The 19,606-nt window shown below is 44.1% G+C and overlaps 1 protein-coding gene across 1 annotated transcript; it reads right to left on the bottom strand.

Moving 5' to 3' along the window:
* Positions 1-11,199: 11,199 nt before the first annotated feature.
* gdap1 (ganglioside induced differentiation associated protein 1) lies at positions 11,200-17,796 on the bottom strand. Its single transcript, XM_063206107.1, has 6 exons — positions 17,629-17,796; positions 17,073-17,265; positions 16,359-16,532; positions 15,001-15,095; positions 13,346-13,460; positions 11,200-12,731 (listed from the first exon to the last, which is right to left on the bottom strand). The coding sequence occupies exons 1-6, from the start codon at positions 17,794-17,796 to the stop codon at positions 12,379-12,381; spliced, it is 1,098 nt and encodes a 365-aa protein (XP_063062177.1). The 3' UTR covers positions 11,200-12,378.
* Positions 17,797-19,606: the final 1,810 nt, after the last annotated feature.

Here is a 19,606-nt window from a genome sequence, read left to right as displayed (position 1 = left end):
GGAGAGATCTTGCTTCCCTCTGTGCTGAGACGCAGTGCATGCAGAAGTGATCTTAAAGCTTGTAGGAATGTCAACAGGACAGCTAGGCTATCCAGTGGTTTGACTGGATCTGAATTGAAGTGATTGGACATGGTTTTCACAACCACAGATGACGTACTTTTTTTATTGTTTTAGGTTCCGCAGTCTAACGTATCCAGCACATAAGCTCTTCAAAAATGCTTAGTCTAATCTTCCTTAAACCTTGCATGTTCTTGAACGTTTTATAAATAATAAAAAAGAATATCATGTTCCGCTACAATGTAAGACACTCAAATATATAGAAAATTATGTTCTACGGAGTCATAAATTTGTTACAGCTGTCGTCTGCCCAACATTCCCATTTAGCATGAGAGTGTAACGATAAGCTCTTTTGCTATAGTCACTGTAGCTGCTTTGTGCTAGCTGTCCTCAAAGAGCCAGTTTTAGTCTTGTTCCCTGAGGGACGTGCAGTGCTTGCACCTCACTTTGCATGCACCTGCAGCCACTAAAATAAGGCTCTGTCTTTAGCTTTTTCATGAAGCCCTATTTACACTACAAAATTAAATGAGTTTATTTTAGAATGCCGCTACATTAATATCATTACTGGCCTATTAAGATTGCTATGACAGGAGACCTTGAAATCGCTCCCTGGTTTTTTTGCCAGACATACACCATCCACGTCCAAAACACTGTGTGTGTGTGTGTGTGTGTGTGTGTGTGTGTGTGTGTGTGTGTGTGTGTGTGTGTGTGTGTGTGTGTGTGTGTACGTGTACGTGTGAGTGTGAGTGTGAGTGCATGCGTGCGTGCGTGGATGTGTGTCTGTGCGTGTGTGTGTGTTTGTGTGTGTGTGCATCTGTGCTCTGTCGCATGGTTGCCAAACAAGCATGGTCGCTGTGTACATTGGCTGCTGTCTCCTCGACCTCCGATTTGTCTCTCTGCTAAAGCTGCTGCTTCTGATGAGACAGAATCTGCACTCAGTAAATAAATCGGCCATGTTGGTGTTGTCTGCTTGTTTTGGACCACTGAAAATGGGAAAACCAGACTTGAGATAAAAATCAAGAGTGAAAACCAGAACGGCTTGTGAGGGTCACCATAAAGAGGGAGGGGGCAATGACCAGGGATGGCAGAAACACTACCTTGTGAAAGTGAAGTGAAGTGAAAGCCCAACTGGGAAACTCTTAACTCCCATTGTCATTTTGACACAGCACTCTTCTGCACAACTGCACACAGTCTGCAATACAACAAAACTGCATTCATACCTCACCCGGGCAAGGGGACAGCCCCCAATGGCGCCCAAAAGGTTGTTAAAACTTATTGTGTACCAAACATACCAAACTTTACCAAGTCAGGAAAAAATGTTGACATTCAGATCACTGTACACTGACGGTCCATCCCTTTTGTGCAACTATATGGGTTGAACAGTCACCCTTCGTGGCCATTTTATTAAATATAAATACAATTGATGTATTAATATAATTAATTTAGCCATCCATTCATTCATTATTATGAATATGTATGTTCTAACGACTTTAATATGAATGTAGTTGTTCGTGTAATATTCAGACTAAAACAAAAAAATAAATAAATATACAAGTAGCATCTTCAAATATGCAGTAAATGCCATTTCCAGATGTTTATAGATGTTTTCTCAATTTGTGTGCTCTCGAGGAAGATGCATGGGCTTGTGTTCTGTTTACATTCGCAGAGAGCTGCTACCCTGGCAACCGAACAAAGGATGTGCATCTGAACACGCTTTTAAATCAGAGCATTCTGAAAAGCCCCAAAGTAGGCCACCAGAAAAGAAAAAAAAAAGCATGCAGTTCACTTGCAGAAATTAGAAACGAATTCAGCGGTTGCCAGGATTTGGGGCCATTTAGTGAGGAAGAAGAAAATGCCTGCGCATGATAAATGAGGACCTCTTTTGACGCGCAGGGCCAAGTTTTTTTCCCCCTCTCTTTTTTATTATGTCGATAATGTGCCTCTCCCTCTTGGCCAGTATACCTTTCACTAGCCTGCGAGGCCAGAAATACGAGAGAAAGAGAAGAAAAAGAAACATTTTGTTTTAGAGGAGTGGCAAATTCCACATGTGCTTTTTTTGCTGCACAATAAGTCATATTCGTAGTGAACCTTGGCCTTTGCCATCTAGTCTCAGGTGCCACCAGGAATCTTTTTTTCCCAGAATCACTTGTAACTGGCATTTATTTTTCATGGAGTCATACCACACTAGGTCCATGGCCTACAGGGTCAAGGAGACCACAAGACAAACTAAAAATAGATGAGAAAAGTTTCCACATCAAAGATCATGAGAATACGGCACTGGCACACATTCTCTTAAGTAAGTTGTGTCCTCTGAGATATGCAACGATACTGAAGACACAAATATCTGCAGGGCAACACAATTCCATTGAAATGCTACAACCGTTTCCACACTACACATTTCTCAGGGACATAAAGACATTTGCTGTCATTGCAGTGTATCTGCCCCGGGTCCATCCCCTGACAGAACTCACAAGGTGTGTAAAACTCTCACAAGGTGCTTATAACTCTTCTGCAATTGTCCCCAGGGCAGACTGCAGTGATTTAAGCTGTGGTGATTTAGACGTGATGCACCGGCCATCAGCCCTCCCCAACAGCCCATTAATGGGCTTCAGGTGTTCAGATAGTCATTTGGGGAGGGGGCCTTCGCCATCCCCAGACCGGTGATTTGTGATCTGTTGCCTCAACGTTCCGTTACCTCTCCATCTGTTGTGCTTTGCCATTCGGCCGACGGTGTTCCACAGAGGTCATTTTTCGCAAAGCCTCAAGGTCATGAGACAGGATGCTCCTGAAAAGCCGTGACTGTTTTCTCTTTACATTAGGAGCCTCCGTGCATGGCAAAGGGGTCATAAAAACTTCCCAGTAGCAACTCCCACAATCCCCCTACCCCCATCCTCCCTTCAACACAGAGCCAGAGACTGTGAGGTTGTGAGGGGACTCATGGCCCTGGTGTGTTACATTACATTACTTTTTATTACACTTACATTCTACACCTGGCACAACTTTTTGCAGGGTATTGGTTAGGCCTACAGCCCCACGGGCAATGCCGTTACTGTAGGTGCCCTGCTCAAGAGAACTTCAGCCATGGACAGAGTTAGAGGATGAGATTTTTCCCGCGGGATGGGAGTCAAAATTTTAAAGATGAACGGGAGCGGGCAGGAGCGGGAATAAAGATGAATGGGAGCGGGCAGGAGCGGGAATAGAAATGAACGTTAGTGGGAAATGCCGCTTATTTTTTCTTTAAAAAACAAACAAAAAAAGCCTTGTTTTTTTGAAGAAACAGGAAAGGGGGTTTGATTTTGAGTGGGAGTGGGCAGGATTGGGAGACATTCGTTTCAGGAGTGGACGGGATGGGATTGTTTCTTTTACTCCAGTCCGGTATGGGACGGAATGGGATTTTTTTTCTGGTACCGGGATGGGACGGGAGTGAAAATCCACTCCCGTGTCATGCTCCATGGATAAAGGTGAAGAGATAAACCTTCTTGCTATTGGTAAGCAAGGATGGATTACTGTACGGGCCTACTGGGCCCAGGACCAGGGCCCCAAGAACCAAGGGGGCACTGAAACCCCCCTGCCTCTATATTTGAAGGGTTTATTTGCAAAACGGTGTATCTCCATTTTTTTAATTTTGCATTTTATTATTGAAAATGACTGTTCAGGGGGCTTATCACCTATGTGTGAATTCTTACCATTCAAATATTTTGAGAACATACTTTTTTAACCTATATAAAATGCATTTTGCAATGCAATTCAATGGGATGCCCAATACAAAAATGTCCATTTCCCAACATTCTACAAAATGGAGATACACCGTTTTGCAAATAAACCCTTCATTTCCATTCTCACATTATGCATTAAATATTGCACATTTAACAACTGTATTTTCACATTTCTCAGGGGACAAACCCCCAATAACGTGGGCTCTCCAATTTATGACCCAAAACCCTGAACTTTTTGGAAACTACTGTAGCAACACCCATGGAGGGGGCCCTTTCTTGCAGCCTGGCCTAGGGCTCCATGGAGTCTTAATCCGTTCCTGTTGGTCAGGAATAAGTCAAGTCAAAGACCAACATGCCCACAGGTTGTGTAACGCCACCCTCAGGTCAGAGATGAAACAACAGAAGATCTTGATGTGAGTTAAGAGTTCAAAGTCACAATGGTCCATAATCCGACAGTTTACGCATTCTCGAAAAGTCAGCTAAAAGCGAATAGCTTTTTAATGCACTTGCCGCTTAGTATCTAATTTTAGAACCACAAAAACAAAACAGAGAAAGAAAACAGACATGAATAATAAATAAAAAAAACGGGACCATGGAAAAATAAGAAGCCCAACCCAAAATAAGTAGATTCTCACACAGATGTAAAACACATTCTTGCCAAAAGTATTTTTACCCAGAGTGTGCGTGCCATCAACATTACGTCTGCCCTTCTGAGAGATGACCCGAGCTCTCTTATAGATCAAAGGCGGGCGAACGCACAGAGATAGTAACAGCATATTTGCCAGGTAAATATAGGAGTGTTCACGGGCAGGTGTAAGCAGACATGCTGGCCACGGGAGAACTGGCCAGGATGAGCAGTCAGGGCCTTGGACAGGGAGAGAGAGATAGAGAGAAAGAGAGAGAGAGAGAGAGAGAGAGAGAGAGAGAGAGAGAGAGAGAGAGAGAGATGATTCCCTAAACATCGAGCCACAGGACCGCTGACTGCTTTGGCTGTGCCCAGGGCAAAGTCATCTGTAAGGGTCCCCCTCCCAATAACTACAATGCAATGGGGACCCATTTCTGGGCCCCCTTTCCACCTGAGCCTGGGACAACTGACACTCCCCTCCCCCGTTTCCCTGTCGAGCCATACAGCCATGCCAGGAATGGGAGACTTGCAAGGGGAAAACCACCTCCCCTTGTGCTTCTCTGCACTCTGACAGATCAGAGATCTGGTAGGGTGTTCCAGAAAGCAGGGCTGGCATCTGACTTATCAGTGTCAATAGGTCCTACCTTTTTCAGATGCAAACCACTCCTGGATTATTACTTTATTATTACATTGTTACATTACACTTGGCTGATGCTTTTTTTAAATCCAAAGCGACTCACAGGTATCACAGGCTATTGGTTACAGTCCCTGGAGCAATGGGGGCGGGTCAGCCATGGATGGAGGTGTAGCGAGTGGTAAGGGCAGGATATAAACCTGTAATCCTGTGATCTTCAGTCCAACTCCCTCACCATTACACCATGGCTGCCCACAACAAGGATTAGGGTTTAGGGTTTGGGTGTTGGTTAGGGCAGGTCACTGGTAGCTCATTTTGACAAATTAGCTTATTTTCACAGAGCAGGGGGAAGCGTACTGTGGGGGAGTGGGGGCAGACCGTCTTCATTATCTTGTACTTCCAGGGAGACTGTTTGTTCCTGCATTGGCCTTGTCCTAGGCCAGTGCAACCTTCAACCCTCTGATCCAAACTCCACATGCATTAGGCTAACACCTTATGAGTTAGTGTCTCACACATTCAGAATACGTCAGCGTGCTTCCTTCTAAGGATTGTGTGCGTCATTGTCTTCCATGAAACCTTATACACTGCCTCTTGGAAACCTCAGCTCTTTTCCGTTGTCTTCTTATGGTAGGACTGCTTCTGTCTTATGTATTGATTCTTTCCCCTCTCCCTGTGGAAGCGGCCTGCACACCTAGATTACAAGGTGTCCACAAAGGAAACAAAACGAAACGATGTGTTTGACTTGGCCCAACACTGTGAAATCCCGCAGAGATTTTACAGTCTGAAATGTTCGCTGCAGACGTCTTTGACGGTCCCCCCCTAAGCTGGCTTGTGCTGTTGGCTGCTGCAGCACTTGTTTAAACACCAGAGAGCAGGTTGTTTGTGTGTGTGTGTGTGTGTGTGTCTGTGTGTGTGTCTGTGCGTGTGTGTGCGTGTGCGTGCTTGCATTCGCGCGTGTGTCTATGTGTGTGTGTGTGTGTGTGTATGAATGTGCGTGTGCATGTGTGTGCGTGTGGCTGGACGATGGCAACAGATTTCACCATAAAGCCGCGATGTGCAAACTCACCGGGGGGTGGGAGGTGGGGGAGTCCAATGTTAACACTAGAAGTCAACAGCTGCAATGGCTGCCAGTCAAATCAGCAAATACCATAAAGTGGCCTTTGAAAAGGGGCACTGCCATCGGTGACTTGCTGGAAACGGCTCCCCTCTCTGATTCTGAGAAGCTCGCAAAGGATGATGAGGCTGGGCGGGGGCCAGGCCAGAGCTTTTTAAAAAGCAGTTCAGTGTCTCCTTTTCCAAGAAGGGAGTCTTCCAACACACCCGCCAAATGTGACAATCTAAAAACCATATTCTCTAGTCTTCACGCTCTCTCTCGCTCTCTCTCTCTCTGTCTCTCTCTTTCTCTCTCTCTCTCTCTGCTTTGAGCCAACATGCACCCGTTGCCACAGCCCAGGCCAGACAAACCATTCAAAAAAGTTAAATCAATGTGAAATGCCTGACATCACTCACAACTGTCTGTCTGTGCCTGAAGTTCTGCAGGGAGTTATGCAACCACACCTCTTTGACACCAGCACCACACCATCACCATGGAGATTATGGAAAGAGACGGGAGAGGAGTGCAAGGGAAAATCTATTTGCGACCTGTTATATAATGCCATGCTCCTCTTTGATGGGTCGATAAAAGCAATTGGGGTTTTTTCTCATTTTGTGCATGGGCCGTGTCATTGTGCGAGCGTTATTCAATTCCCCAATCTATCCACAGAGGTCCTCTTCTTGTGCTTGGCATTCGTGAGTAAAAGAAACAGTCCCTGGATGAGAAATTATTCATAAGTTGCGATGTTCATTTGCCTGCTTTACTGGCCAGCTGTCATCTCGAGACTAATAGTTGCGCGTATCTTGTTAAACGCTTAGACGTGTAAATCACAGGTTGCCGTGGAAACCCACTGCCCACTCGGCATCTCTTCCTGCTCTCCCGAGGCACTGAGGTGCACGTGTGAAAAAAAATATCATGGAAGTTTCCGTGCGGCCCTCCCACTCAGGGACTGAACTGGGAGCACAGCCCACTCCTGTCACTCCTGCTTGGGCCAGGCCTGCGTGGGCCGGGGCCTGTGTTTACCTTTGTGCAGGACGAGGGGCCATGCAGCAGTTATGATTTTAACCTGCTGCCTCATCTGAGGAGTTTCCAGCTCTTCTTTTTTGGCAGTTTTGGTTCATGTTCTGTATTTGGTTGATTATATGTTTACTTAAGTGTCATGTCACATCTCAAGTGTCATGCATGATCCCCCCCCTCCCCCACGTTTAACTTTCACTTGAACCTAAGTTTGAGTTATACATCCAAATATATTACAAAGCCGATATCGTTTCTATTGTGCTTCTCAACTTAGGCAACTTTGCATTTTCCCTGCAGTTTTGCTCTAGATGTAGTTACACACTTTTGTATATTGCTGTAGGCTGCCTTGGGGAGGAAAGCATCTGCTAAACACTAGCGCTGTAACTCTATCTCTCCTCCGTCCGTCCAGCCATCCATCCATCCATCCATCCATCCAGCCAGCCATTCTCTTCTCTACTCTCTCTTCCCTCTTCCACCTCCATGCCTGTGGTGTGCGGGGCTGCGGCGGGTCCCTGGCCCCAACCCAGAGATAAACAGGACGAGCGCTTTAAAGCCCACCACTGCACCGCCACACTACCCTACGAAGGCAAAGTGCAGTAACTGTATATTTCGTCAAACTTTACACTCTAAATCAGTGGTTCTCAACCTTTTTTGGAAAAAAAAAAAGCCCCCTTGGTCTCATCACAAGCCTCACAACGCCCCATTGACCTCCCCCCTTAGTATTAAAAATTACATGGACTTATGCCCCCAATGGTAACTAAGCACCGCGCCCTCTCAGCTTTATCCTTCCCAACACCCACCTAGATCTCCCAAATGCCCCCTGGGGGGCTGTACCGCCCCCGTTGAGAAACACTACTCTAAATGGCGTAAAGACAGAGAAAGGTCTTCATTACACCTCCTTAATCTTGTGTCAAAGCCTTATGGTTGAAATGTGTCCCGTTTTAGAGATATTGCATTGTCATATTTGCAGTAACTACAATATCCAACCTAATACAAAGGCATTTTTCGTAGTTTCAATGTTGGCATACATACTGCTCTTTGTCTTTACAGGGCAGCACAGGACAGCAATCCGCTGTGTCCGTCTACCTGCACTCACCGGGCTGGAAGAATCACCAGTGGAAAGGGGCGTCCTGAGCCAGCAATATCTGACACATCACTGCACAGAAAATCAGAGTTGTTCATTTAAAACAACCTGAAGCTTGAGGCTGAGTAAGGGTCCTGTGTCTGTGTAAGGGAAAAAAGAAGCCTCTTCAACCATGTTTTCATTAGTCCTACTGTATATGTTTGAAATGCAGTTTTTGTTAGATTCACAAAGGAAACTTTGCAAAGCTTCGTTCATTTCATGTGTCTTCATATTGACTGAATGCATCAGTATGGTTTGCCTATGGAATGGGCCATTCATTCAGAAATATTTAAAACCGGCCTTTTCCTTCATCTACTAGGCGAGACTCTTGCACTTGTGTTTTTGTCAGCCATTGTTGTGATTCCAACTGTCAAATTGATTGAATTACTTGTTTTGTGGCAGGGGTCGATGTTTGTCTGAGTGCCCTAATGTGCTTTGTGCTTAAGGCGGGTGTGAAGGCAGGTCGAAGTGGAAACTTCTTGCATAGCGAGACTTCAAAATATTTTGATACTCCGCAGAACCAAATTCTAGCACTACACAATATATAATTACATCTCCAATCCATACCAGATGCTGATAAAAATGATTTGGATTCAAGGAGTGTGCAATGGAAAATCAACATGCTTGTGTATTCCATGTGATGGGTAGACCAGCGTCATCTAATCACAGTGAAACACCTGTTGAATTTTAAACAACCGAATAGCAAACTGTCAAATCCAATCAATACGGGATGGTGCACAGTTCCAAGCGTTGCAGTTTATTTTGTCAGCTGCCTGACCCAGTGTTGGCCACTCGGTTTCTTTTACTGTGTTTCAATCCCACAAGAAACACAATTACCATAATTGCCCCGGCACACAACGGGCAAGCCCCACCCTTTCAAAACCATATCCCACTACACCATACCGTTTCCCCTATCCATTAGCAATCTTCACCTGAAATACCCACAGGCAGCCATAGTATCTGACCACTGCCATTGCAACCCAAATACAGACTCCTGAGTGGGGGAGTAGTGGAGAGAGTCTGTCTGCTGCTGATCGGCTCTGGAATGTCCAACTTCTTGCAGAGTGCAATCATGAGAACTTTTAAATAGCTCAATACTGCCATCTGGTGGAGTGGTTTAGAACGTACCTTTCCTTCACCTATTTTCACTGAAAATCTATACGCACTAGTAATGCCAAAGTCAATGTTTCTTGCTGTGTGGTGGGCAACAGCAGGACCAGCAGCACAGGACTGCAGTTAGAGGATTTTAATGACATTTGCGGTTCGTGCAGACAGTGGCTGTCATTACAATGAGAGTGCTTTCTTTCCCAGCTTATTTTTGTTGGGCTTGATGGAGTCCATCATAGCTGGCCATAGTCGGATTGTGTTGGCGCTTCTCTTATTTGCATGAAACAAGGAAAAGACTCCTGCAGGACCCTGTGAGGTCTGGCTTGGAGATGTTGGCCTAACTGTGACAGACAGACGGACAGCAGACTTATCCAGGCCCCAGCCAAGCTTTGCACTGAAACACAGTAAACTGAATACTGAAAATTGTGCTGAGAAATGTTTCCTTGTCATAAATATAACAATAAACATATACATTAAGTAATGAAGAAACAGATATAAATACGCTTCATATTAGCAATAAATCACATTATGAATTTTACCTTGTACTTCAATCAAGTGTGCCATAATTGTAAATGCATAATTGTTGACAACTGACAATAGTTGCATTAATGCGACCTCTAGAGAGGAATAGACTAGAATGCTACTGACTGCCACTGTCAGAGCATAGCGTTCAAATTAGAGTAGCAGACTTTCATGATTTTGGATCAGGGAAATGGCCCTGCTCATCGTGACACACTATACCAGCAAGAAAGCAGCATGAATTAGTTTATAGCCGTAGACATTTTATAAACCCCGCGGCCAATTACTGTATGTGATGCACAACTTTTGAACTTCTATCTATCAACACTACTGTTAAATCCCCTAACATTCAACACGTCATTAACCCTCTGAGGTCTAAGGCTTTTCAGAGGCTTTTAGGCTGCTTGTACCACCCTAACATGTTCAAGTATTTTCATTTCATATATATATGAGGTTTCTAATGGTGTGACTTATATGTTTCAATGACAAAAACTCACAGAGTTACAGATTTGTTTTTGGAGACACATTGCCCTCTGAAGGGCACTCGGACCTCAGAGGGTTAATCATAAACAGGAAATCATATTTAGTTGAATGTTGGTGTTCATGACCCCTTAAATATACTGCTGCAGTACATGTGAACTAGCCGTTTGCCAGTCAGTCCAACTTGGGCACAGGAGAAGGATTCTACACTTGACATGTAAAAGGCACTCCAGCTATGAATTAATTCATGGTATTTGAGTTGCATGCCGTGAGTCGATATGCCACGATACCAGTCGGTCGGAAATTGGTTTGCTTTTGGAGGGTTGGTACGCGATGTAGGTCTGTTGACTTTGTTCTATAAAATGTGATCAATGTATACTCATGAACGGCGTGACGTTTTCCATGTGCGTTACGCCCATTTGTGGGGGAAAGCAACCCATGCAAGTCAATTGGCGATGTTGGGGTTTAATAAACGAAAGATACGGACCTCTAGACTAGCGTTGTTCACGCGCAACGTGCCGAAAACGCATTGTGTTGCCGGCTGTTCAAATAATATTGCCAAATAGCCGTGGCTGAAGCATGGAATGTGTTCATTTAGACTAGCCGATGTAGCATGTAAGTCAATGAGACATTCGGTTTGTTTTCACCCATAAAGGGGCGTAACGCAAATTTAAGAGCAAAGTACCCGGATGGCCGTTCATGAGTATCCCACCTAATACATACACCCTTGCAATTCCAACACACTCGATGCTTTGATTTGTATGTTATTGTTATCAGATCATGATGTCCAAACCATGAATAGAAAATGCATGGAAATTGTTTCCCCCAAATAAAGTTTATTCACTTTGCTTTATAAGGTCAGTAATCTTTGTTTAGCTGACAGTGATAGACTGTGTAGTACATTCAGATCATAGACACAAGAGAGTCTCTTGAAGAGACAAAACAAAAGAACAAACACTAAGTACGTAAGTAAATGAAACTATTAATTATTTATCTATTATATTATATTTATATTTAAAGCTAGACAGTGTGTAGTGTATAACCCAGTAGGTCCTTATGACTAACAAGTTGAAATACCTGCTCTTAAAGGGACACTGTGCAGGAAATGGTCAAAAACGGTACTGCAACTATGCTGCTCATTGAAACTGTGTTGCCTATTGCCAAATTTGACCTTTTCATGAAAGGTTACTAAGTAATAAAGTAATATTTATTAGTTTGGCCCAAGTACAGTCATTTTTGCAGCTTAAAATGGCTATTTCTGGAAAATCAAAATGGCGGACCATGGAGACGATCCCCCTTTTCATGTATGAAAAGTGCAATTTTTCCAGTCATAATGAATACTTTGAATTTGATGGTGGTGGTAAGTATTCATGAAAAAGGTAACATTAGTGAATGGGCAGCATGAATTCTGGAAATAAACAACTAAAAATCTCACACAGTGTCCCTTTAAAAACATCCTAATCAAACAGACGGTAGATTTTGTGAAAACCTACTGTAATCCTACAGTACAGTATACTATTCCTTACTGCTTTCCACCCAGCTTATGGCTCCTTGAAAAGTACGACAGAACTGAGTCATAGTTGGTGAACATGCATAAGACCTGACCATCATATTGCACAGCATCAATGAAGCATTGCACAGCATTAATGAAGCATCTTTGAAAACGGTAAGCTAAACAACATTCACTCACTCACACTCTCTCTCTCTCTCTCTCTCTCTCTCTCTCTCTCTCTCTCTCTCTCTCTCTCTCTCTCTCTCTCTCTCTCACACATACACACACACACACACACACACACACACACACACACACACACAGAACAATGGCAGCGTGTCTCACTCTTCTCACTCTCCGATTGTTTCCATTAGACTTAAGGCTACTGAAAAGTACTTCTTGTGCAACTATAGCAACGCAACTTCTGCATTTGGAGTTTGGAAGGTGGAAAAACAACCAAGACACAAGGTGCCTTAGAAGGACGCAGGAGGGTTGGCGGAGGCAGCAACCCATCTTCAACTCAAAGTAGTTAGTCTCCTCTTAAAGTAGAGGAAAGCCAAGTAACTGGCACCACCCACGATGCCAACCAGTAGCGCCGTGCCCACGAAGGACGGTGCCCTCTTGCGGGCCACGCGGAAGGCCGTGGGCAGGACGGCGGAGATCAGGATGTTGTTGACCATGCCCAGAACTCTGCGGAAGGCCGGCCTCTCCAGCACGCGATCGTAGTAGGTCTCCACGTTGGCCCGACGGCCGCTGCCCCAGAAGCGTCGCGAGAGCCCCAGGAACTTGAGGCGGTGCAGGGTGACGGCCAGGGACACGTCGGCCATGCTGAAGAAGTCGCCACACAGCCACACCTGGCTCCCTTCCTCTGGGGCACACAACAAACACACAGCAGAGAGGGTAAGGTTCAGTTCTGCAAAATGTGTTCTTGTACTGAGACCATCAATGATCATAACACCAACAGAGGTGTACGTAGGTCAACTAAGGAGCTCTCAAAGTGAGTGCCACACTGTCATGAAGTCATGAAAATTTGCCCCCTCCCACGCACACACACACACACACACACTTTGAATGTTGTTCATCCCATAGTGCCAACTGTCAATACAAATGTGATCATGTCCACTGATGTCCATTGTACGTATATCAGATTTACTTGTGGCAAGTTTGTGTTGTGATATCCCTTTCGGGTTGGAAGTGAGGTGTGTGCTTTTCAGCACAAAGGCCGTAGTAGTAGTATGTATACAGTTTTTAATTGCTCTTAAGTCTTAAACATCAGTTGACTTGTGATAGGTGAAAAATTAACCGCTTAGCCCAGAGCCTATTATATGTTATAACCTTACTGTCACTATAATTGTAATGACCAATCTTTTAATTCTAATATGTTGATAAGATGTAGAAGAGTGAATAGGCCCGTCGCCGGGCCCATCTATAGTAAGAGGATACCTTGATGTTTTGGAATGGTTGGGTGCCTTCCATTCTCACCTGGTGTTTCCTCCACCCTCCGCTGGAGTTCGGTCTCCACCTGGTCCATCACGTTCTCCAGCTCATCCAACAGCTTCTTCAGGTACTTCATGTTGTCATGATCAAACAACTTTGACTGCAGTAGAAAGCAGAAATTAGTCGTTAAACAATGTTGAGATAAACACTTGACATTCTTGATATTCATATGTAATATTCAGCACTGGGAATTAAAGCATTCAGATTAAAAAAATCTGCAATGCCTTAAGTGATGCTGAATACTAACCTGGGGTCCGTTTCTCGATTCTTGTCGTTGCTAACCGTCTTAAGACCTTACCGTTCCCTTGGATTTGGTGGTGAGCGTCAGTGTCGAGAGAGAGTTGAGTCGCTCGTACGAAGGACTTTGCTAACGACGATAGCAAAGACGCTTTCGAGAAACAGACCCCTGACTCTCACCAGCTTGTATGTTTGACTCTCACCAGCTTGTATGTTTGACTCTCACCAGCTTGTGTGTCTCACCCTCGCCTTCTCGATACCATCTGGGTATCCCCCTCAACCAATACGTTCTCGAATGATGTTCATTATTAAAAATCCTTGCATGTGATTGGAATAACAATATGTCCTCATCTCCACATGCCACTTCAGCCACTTACATTGAACTCAACCCATGACGCAGCTGAGAATGACAGATGGAAGAAGAGCCATAATGCCGCCAAATTAATGGAAAATCCCACTCATCCTTATTGGCTCATTCGTTTAGAAACGATTCTGATTTTCATGGTCCTCAGATATTTGCGTGAGGCAAACGGAACGCCCCCACGTGTACTTATTTGCTAGTATTGATGGCTGTCCTGATTTAAGTCTGTTGCCACCTAGTGGCTCTTTGTGTATGTTCTTTTGTTTGTATTTTTTTTGTTTTTGTCTCTACCTGGCCATTCACTGGCTTGTGACACCTGTGTGGCCACCTAGTGGCTCTTGCATGTAATGTTTACCTGGGAAAGGATTCATGTGACTCATTACCTGTGCTCGGCAGGTGTATATCATTAGGAAATCCTATTGAGCAGTACCCTGAAGAAGGCTCTGCGCCGCTACGGGTGGGTCTCTGCCCTTATGTTTTTAAATGAATAGCCATGTTTAAATAAAGGCTTTTAAATATTTTTTCACAAGAAGAGTGGACTCCCTTTTTTTTCTCCAACAATTCCTGAGCACTTCTGAGTTTCTTCACTTCATGCCCTCACGTGTAGTTTTGGCGAAACGCAGCCAGATAGCGCAACTCAGGTTAGCTGAATACCACGTCCGGTGAGCATTTTTGAGCATTACTGAACTTATACTTTAAATGAATTAACTCATTCAGTGCCGGCCATTTTCAAATTCAGACCGGGGGGTTGTCAGGCTTTTTTCAACATTTGAGTATTTTTTCAAGAGCAATAAAAAATTGAGGTCTTTGTCCATGTGAACAACGAACATACCAGATCAACGTGTTAGGCCCCACCCCCATAAAAAAATGCAAATTACTTGATATCAAGTCTTTGGCACTTTGACACACATTCTGAAAAGACTCGTTTTCAAGTCCACGGCACTCAAAGAGCTACAAGGATGCCTTACCTTGCCATACCTTACCTCACCTTACGATTAGGATCGTAAGACGCTCAGAACTACAAACAATGAATGTCTCTTACCTTTATGCGCCTGTTTTTAGCGATGTAGGCATCTTTCAGGTCTGGATTCTCTGCTGCTAATTTCTTCAGCTCCGACTCTGTGTTTCCAATCTGGGCTGCATACATGCATACACGCGCACGCACGCACACACACACACACACACACACACACACACACACACACACACAGTGGTGAGACCAAAGAGGAGGATTATAAGACACATTCAGTCATCCATTCCACCCAAAAGCAAAGAATAATACCTGACCTCCCATAGACAAGAGATGTTTTATGTGTGTTGGGAAGGAACGTGCTGGGTCCAAAGAAAAGAATAATGAGTTAACTGAAAAAGAGATCGAATACGTTTTCCCTTCAAAGCAGTTTTAAAGGAATAACCAGATGCAACCCGTCTCCCTGGAGAAAATACTTCTGAGCCCTCTCTATTTCTTACATTTGAAAGAGAATAAAAATAAGTTAAGTACTGTTCAAAGACCCTTCACAAGGGAAGTGTTAATTGAGCTTGTGTGTGTTTAAAACATTAGGATTAACCATTTAATGTAATCTGTTCTCTCTCTTTTCCCCCCTGTGGTATCAATTTAGGGTGAAGTTACCTACATTACAGCACAGCACAGTACAGTACAGTAAGTGTGCTAATAATGAATATTCAGTGGAATCTACGTACTGTATGGTTGGTATAGCTCTTAGCTACTGAATCCAGTAGGCAAACACACACACACACACACACACACACACACACACACACACACACACACACACACACACACACACACACACACACACACACACACACACACACACACACACACTTCCCTTCCTGACCTTCAACTACACATTGACTGTTATGTTATGGCATAGCCATGAACAAGAGAGGCTTGCCTGTGCTTGTCAACACTCTGCTAGTTGGCCTCTGTAACACTGCCCCTGTCAGAACTCTGTTTACAAAGCCAGTTGGTCACACAAACGCTCGCAGAGCTTTACAGTCATGAGAGCCAGGTTAATGTCGAGCGGCATTACTTATTTGAGGGTGAAGATTGTGCACATCCCAGGAAAAGGTGTAGGACAAAGGCTGACTGAAAGCTTGGAGTGATGAGTCTGCACACTTAAAACCTTTTTTTTTAGATGCGTTCTAGCATCTCTATAAGAGGGTATACATCCTTTCATCAGTCTGTCGGTCGGTGTCCTGTGTCCACAAGGCGGGAGTGAATAGACAGACACATCTTTCGACGCATGTCGGACTTGTTCTTTGATGTTTTATTCCATGTCAGGATTACGTTTCGACCATTTAAAGTGTGCAGACCCCTCACTCCAACCTATCAGCAGCATCACTTAAACCTGAGAGTTTGCCACACTATACTAGTACCTCGGATCCTGGTGGTGGCATAAGCTGGGATGTGGGAGTCCACGGTGATCTCGGGGTGGAGGATGCAGCCATGGGTGTAGGCGTCCATCTGCAGGGAGTCGAGCAGCTCTCTGTAGTGCTGCACCCGCGTGTAGTACATGCTGCCCTCCTCAGGGATCAGCTTGGGAGTATTTGCTAATTACGAAAAAACAATCAGGGCATTTATAACAACGTCTCCATCAAGACATGGTAGCTACTGAGGATTGTGTCCCTAGATGCTTTTGGACAGAATCCTTTCATATGTGATATTAGTTTAAAAATGACATGAACTAAAACAAAATAATGTATGGAAATAGGGGAATAAGACAACATTAAGCCCGCATTAAGCAATTTGCATGTACTAGGCTATGCACACTTACCAATTCAGGGCTTCACTGATTTCACTGGACAGCATCAGGCATGCTGAACTTAAAATGGCTTTATGTATTAGGTGAAAATAAACACAGCAAAATTAAATAAATGTAAAACAATAACATAAAATAATAATCATAATAGAGAATGATAAAAAGCATACTGAAACATCGACTGCTATCATAATGATTACATCAAGGTCACATTATAATATACATGTAGGCCGCCATACACAATATACATCAGGGCTACTATGATGTTCACAGTACAGTGTGTCAACGTGCATTTGGTGTGAATGAGATTGTTGTACTCCCAAAGGCTTACCATCTTTGAAGTTCTGCTCAAGATAGTCCAGTATTTGGGTCGGATCGCTAATAACATTGTCGTTGTGCACCAACACTGGGACCTCTCCTGCAGGATTGAGCTTCATAAACCAAGGCTCGTTGTGCTCACTGAGGGGCAGGCTAACGTCGTATTCTTCACACTCCAAACCCTTCTCTGCAATAGCCAATCTTACCTGCATAAAACACATCTAGCCATGTTTACATGCTCATTGTTGACGTGATTTAGACGCAGTAGCCTATCTACCAGAGTACGGGTTTGTTATTGACAGAAAGTGCATGCGCTGTTAAAGGTCAACGAGACTTTGCGTGTTCTGTCTACAAATGTATAACTGTGTAAGTAGCCTACAACATCGTGGCAGAATGCACCGACGAAATGTACTTTGGTATTGCGCATTATCTGTAATAAAAACGTTTTCATTTGCATTTATAATTCACATAAATACAGCCCTCGTTTGAGGAGTGTAGGCTATGCAACTAACCGACGAAACCGGAGCCCTATCCACACAGGCGTGGTGCTGAAATCTTATTGCACCTACCTTTTGTGAATTGAAGGACTGCGTCCAGTGGTAAAGAGTCAGTTTGGAGTCCTTTGCTTTTGTGCTTGCGACCAGGGTCTGAGCCTCCTCGCATGATTCATTACATCGTTTCTCATTAACAGTCGTGTCTTTCTCAGCCTGCGCATCAGTGTTGTTGTCGGCCGCCATCTTTGTCTGCATCTATCTGTCAGCGTTCCTGTGTGCGCGCGAACGTGCATCCTCATCATTCACGCCTTTAAAAATGTGAGAAGGCCCCCATGCGTTTTGGAGCCCACTAGTAGGTTACTTAGCACCCTTACTACGAACATGAATAGAGTAGGTTATTACCGCAAGATTAGATTAATAAATTATTAAGAATTGGGCTTTTTCCTCTATCGATATGACGATTATAGGCCTAAAAATTAGGCTAGGCTATATCATCTATTTTCCGATAGGCCTATGTAATATTATTTTTGAAGCCCCACTGCTAAGATAGGCCTATAATAGCCTAATAATAATAATAATAACAACAACAACAACAACAACAACAACAACAACAACAACAATAATAATAGCCTAATGCCTGCCACAAGGTGCTCTCAGCAACGATAAGGAACAGGGAGACTCTTTCCATTGCCGCCAGCTCCAACACCAAGTGCATTTCACCTAACAAGTGTTTCATCCGCAGGCAGCAAACAATCCTGTCAAATTAATTTCCACCGCTGCCAAAAACATGGAATTGTGATGTGTGCCCTAATAGGCTATGTTATCATTGCTGTTGCGAGAAGGACAGTGACCACCCCTGCAGATCGTTTAGGTTCACAATTTTGGTTGACAATGCTGTCGAATTAATTGGGTAACATCGCCAAAAAATAGGCCTATGGAATTTGTGCCTGTGTAAGTTCACAATGCTGGTCAAATGCATTACACCCCCTTCACTAAACTTAGTTAACCCCAGTTGCGAGATTGACTATAAAGCATAGGCTACCTGTCAACTTTGAGCTCCCCAAATCCGGGAAAATTCCCATATTTTAAGCCAAAATTCGGGAAAATTTCTGAAGGCCAAATTTTGACAGTCAACGGGATGACAGAGACAGGTCGGACGGTGCGTTCTGCTCTGCTTTTCACAACAGCGCCCGTGCAAAGACAGATTCTGTCTAAAATCCCTCAGCACACGTTTTACAGCGTGGAGAAACAATGCAATGAAAACAAAACAATGAAACAATGAAATGAGCGCAATGAGTTTCTTCTTGTTGTTTTGTCGCACAAGTTGTCTGTTCGTGCAAAACTTCGTGCTGGTACAGGTTGTGATTAGGCCTAGGTTGATCGCATGATTCGCTGTTACGAGGCTGTTTTATGCGTTGCATGAACTGACGGTTTCTGACGGTTTCCTTTAGAGGAAAAGAGTGGGCGCACAAGCGCTACGGAGCTCGAGGTTGACAGCTCGTATTTTCAAGGAACTTCAATTCTTGGTGTCTAGCATACCGTCTTCTGGCAGGTAGCTTGATAAGCAAGACCCTTTGTATCTCTCTTCAAGCGGGGGTGTGGCTCGTCGGACAGGGCCATGGGTAGCCTATAAATAGCCTACAGGACCAACGGTGTTTTATGATAATGTGAAAAATCCGGGATATTTCCGGGAAACATTTCAAATCGGGAAGAAATCGGAAAATGAGTCAAAAATAGGGATTTTCCCGGGAAATTAGGGATGGTTGACAGGTATGCTATAAAGCCCGACAGCAATGCCCGTGGTGAATAGTGATTTTCCGTGAGGAATGTGGGGAAGGAAATACGCTCAGCGGACAGCGCCAAGACCAACCAGTGGCCCATGAGAATGATGCATAAACCATCGTAGGCAAAAAAAATAAAAAATAGGCCTAACCCTTCTGTGGTTGTTTCAGTTTTGTTGGTCAAAATCTTTACATTCCCTTCACTAATTGGGCTACAGTTCTAATAGCGCGTGATCACAAGCTTTCAAGGTTGATTTTGTAAATGACTGAAC

Source organism: Engraulis encrasicolus, chromosome 9 (assembly GCF_034702125.1).
Source record: "Engraulis encrasicolus isolate BLACKSEA-1 chromosome 9, IST_EnEncr_1.0, whole genome shotgun sequence".
Lineage (NCBI taxonomy): Eukaryota > Metazoa > Chordata > Actinopteri > Clupeiformes > Engraulidae > Engraulis > Engraulis encrasicolus.
Note: the sequence above shows the minus strand (reverse complement) of the source record. Positions and strands in the feature narration are given on the sequence as shown.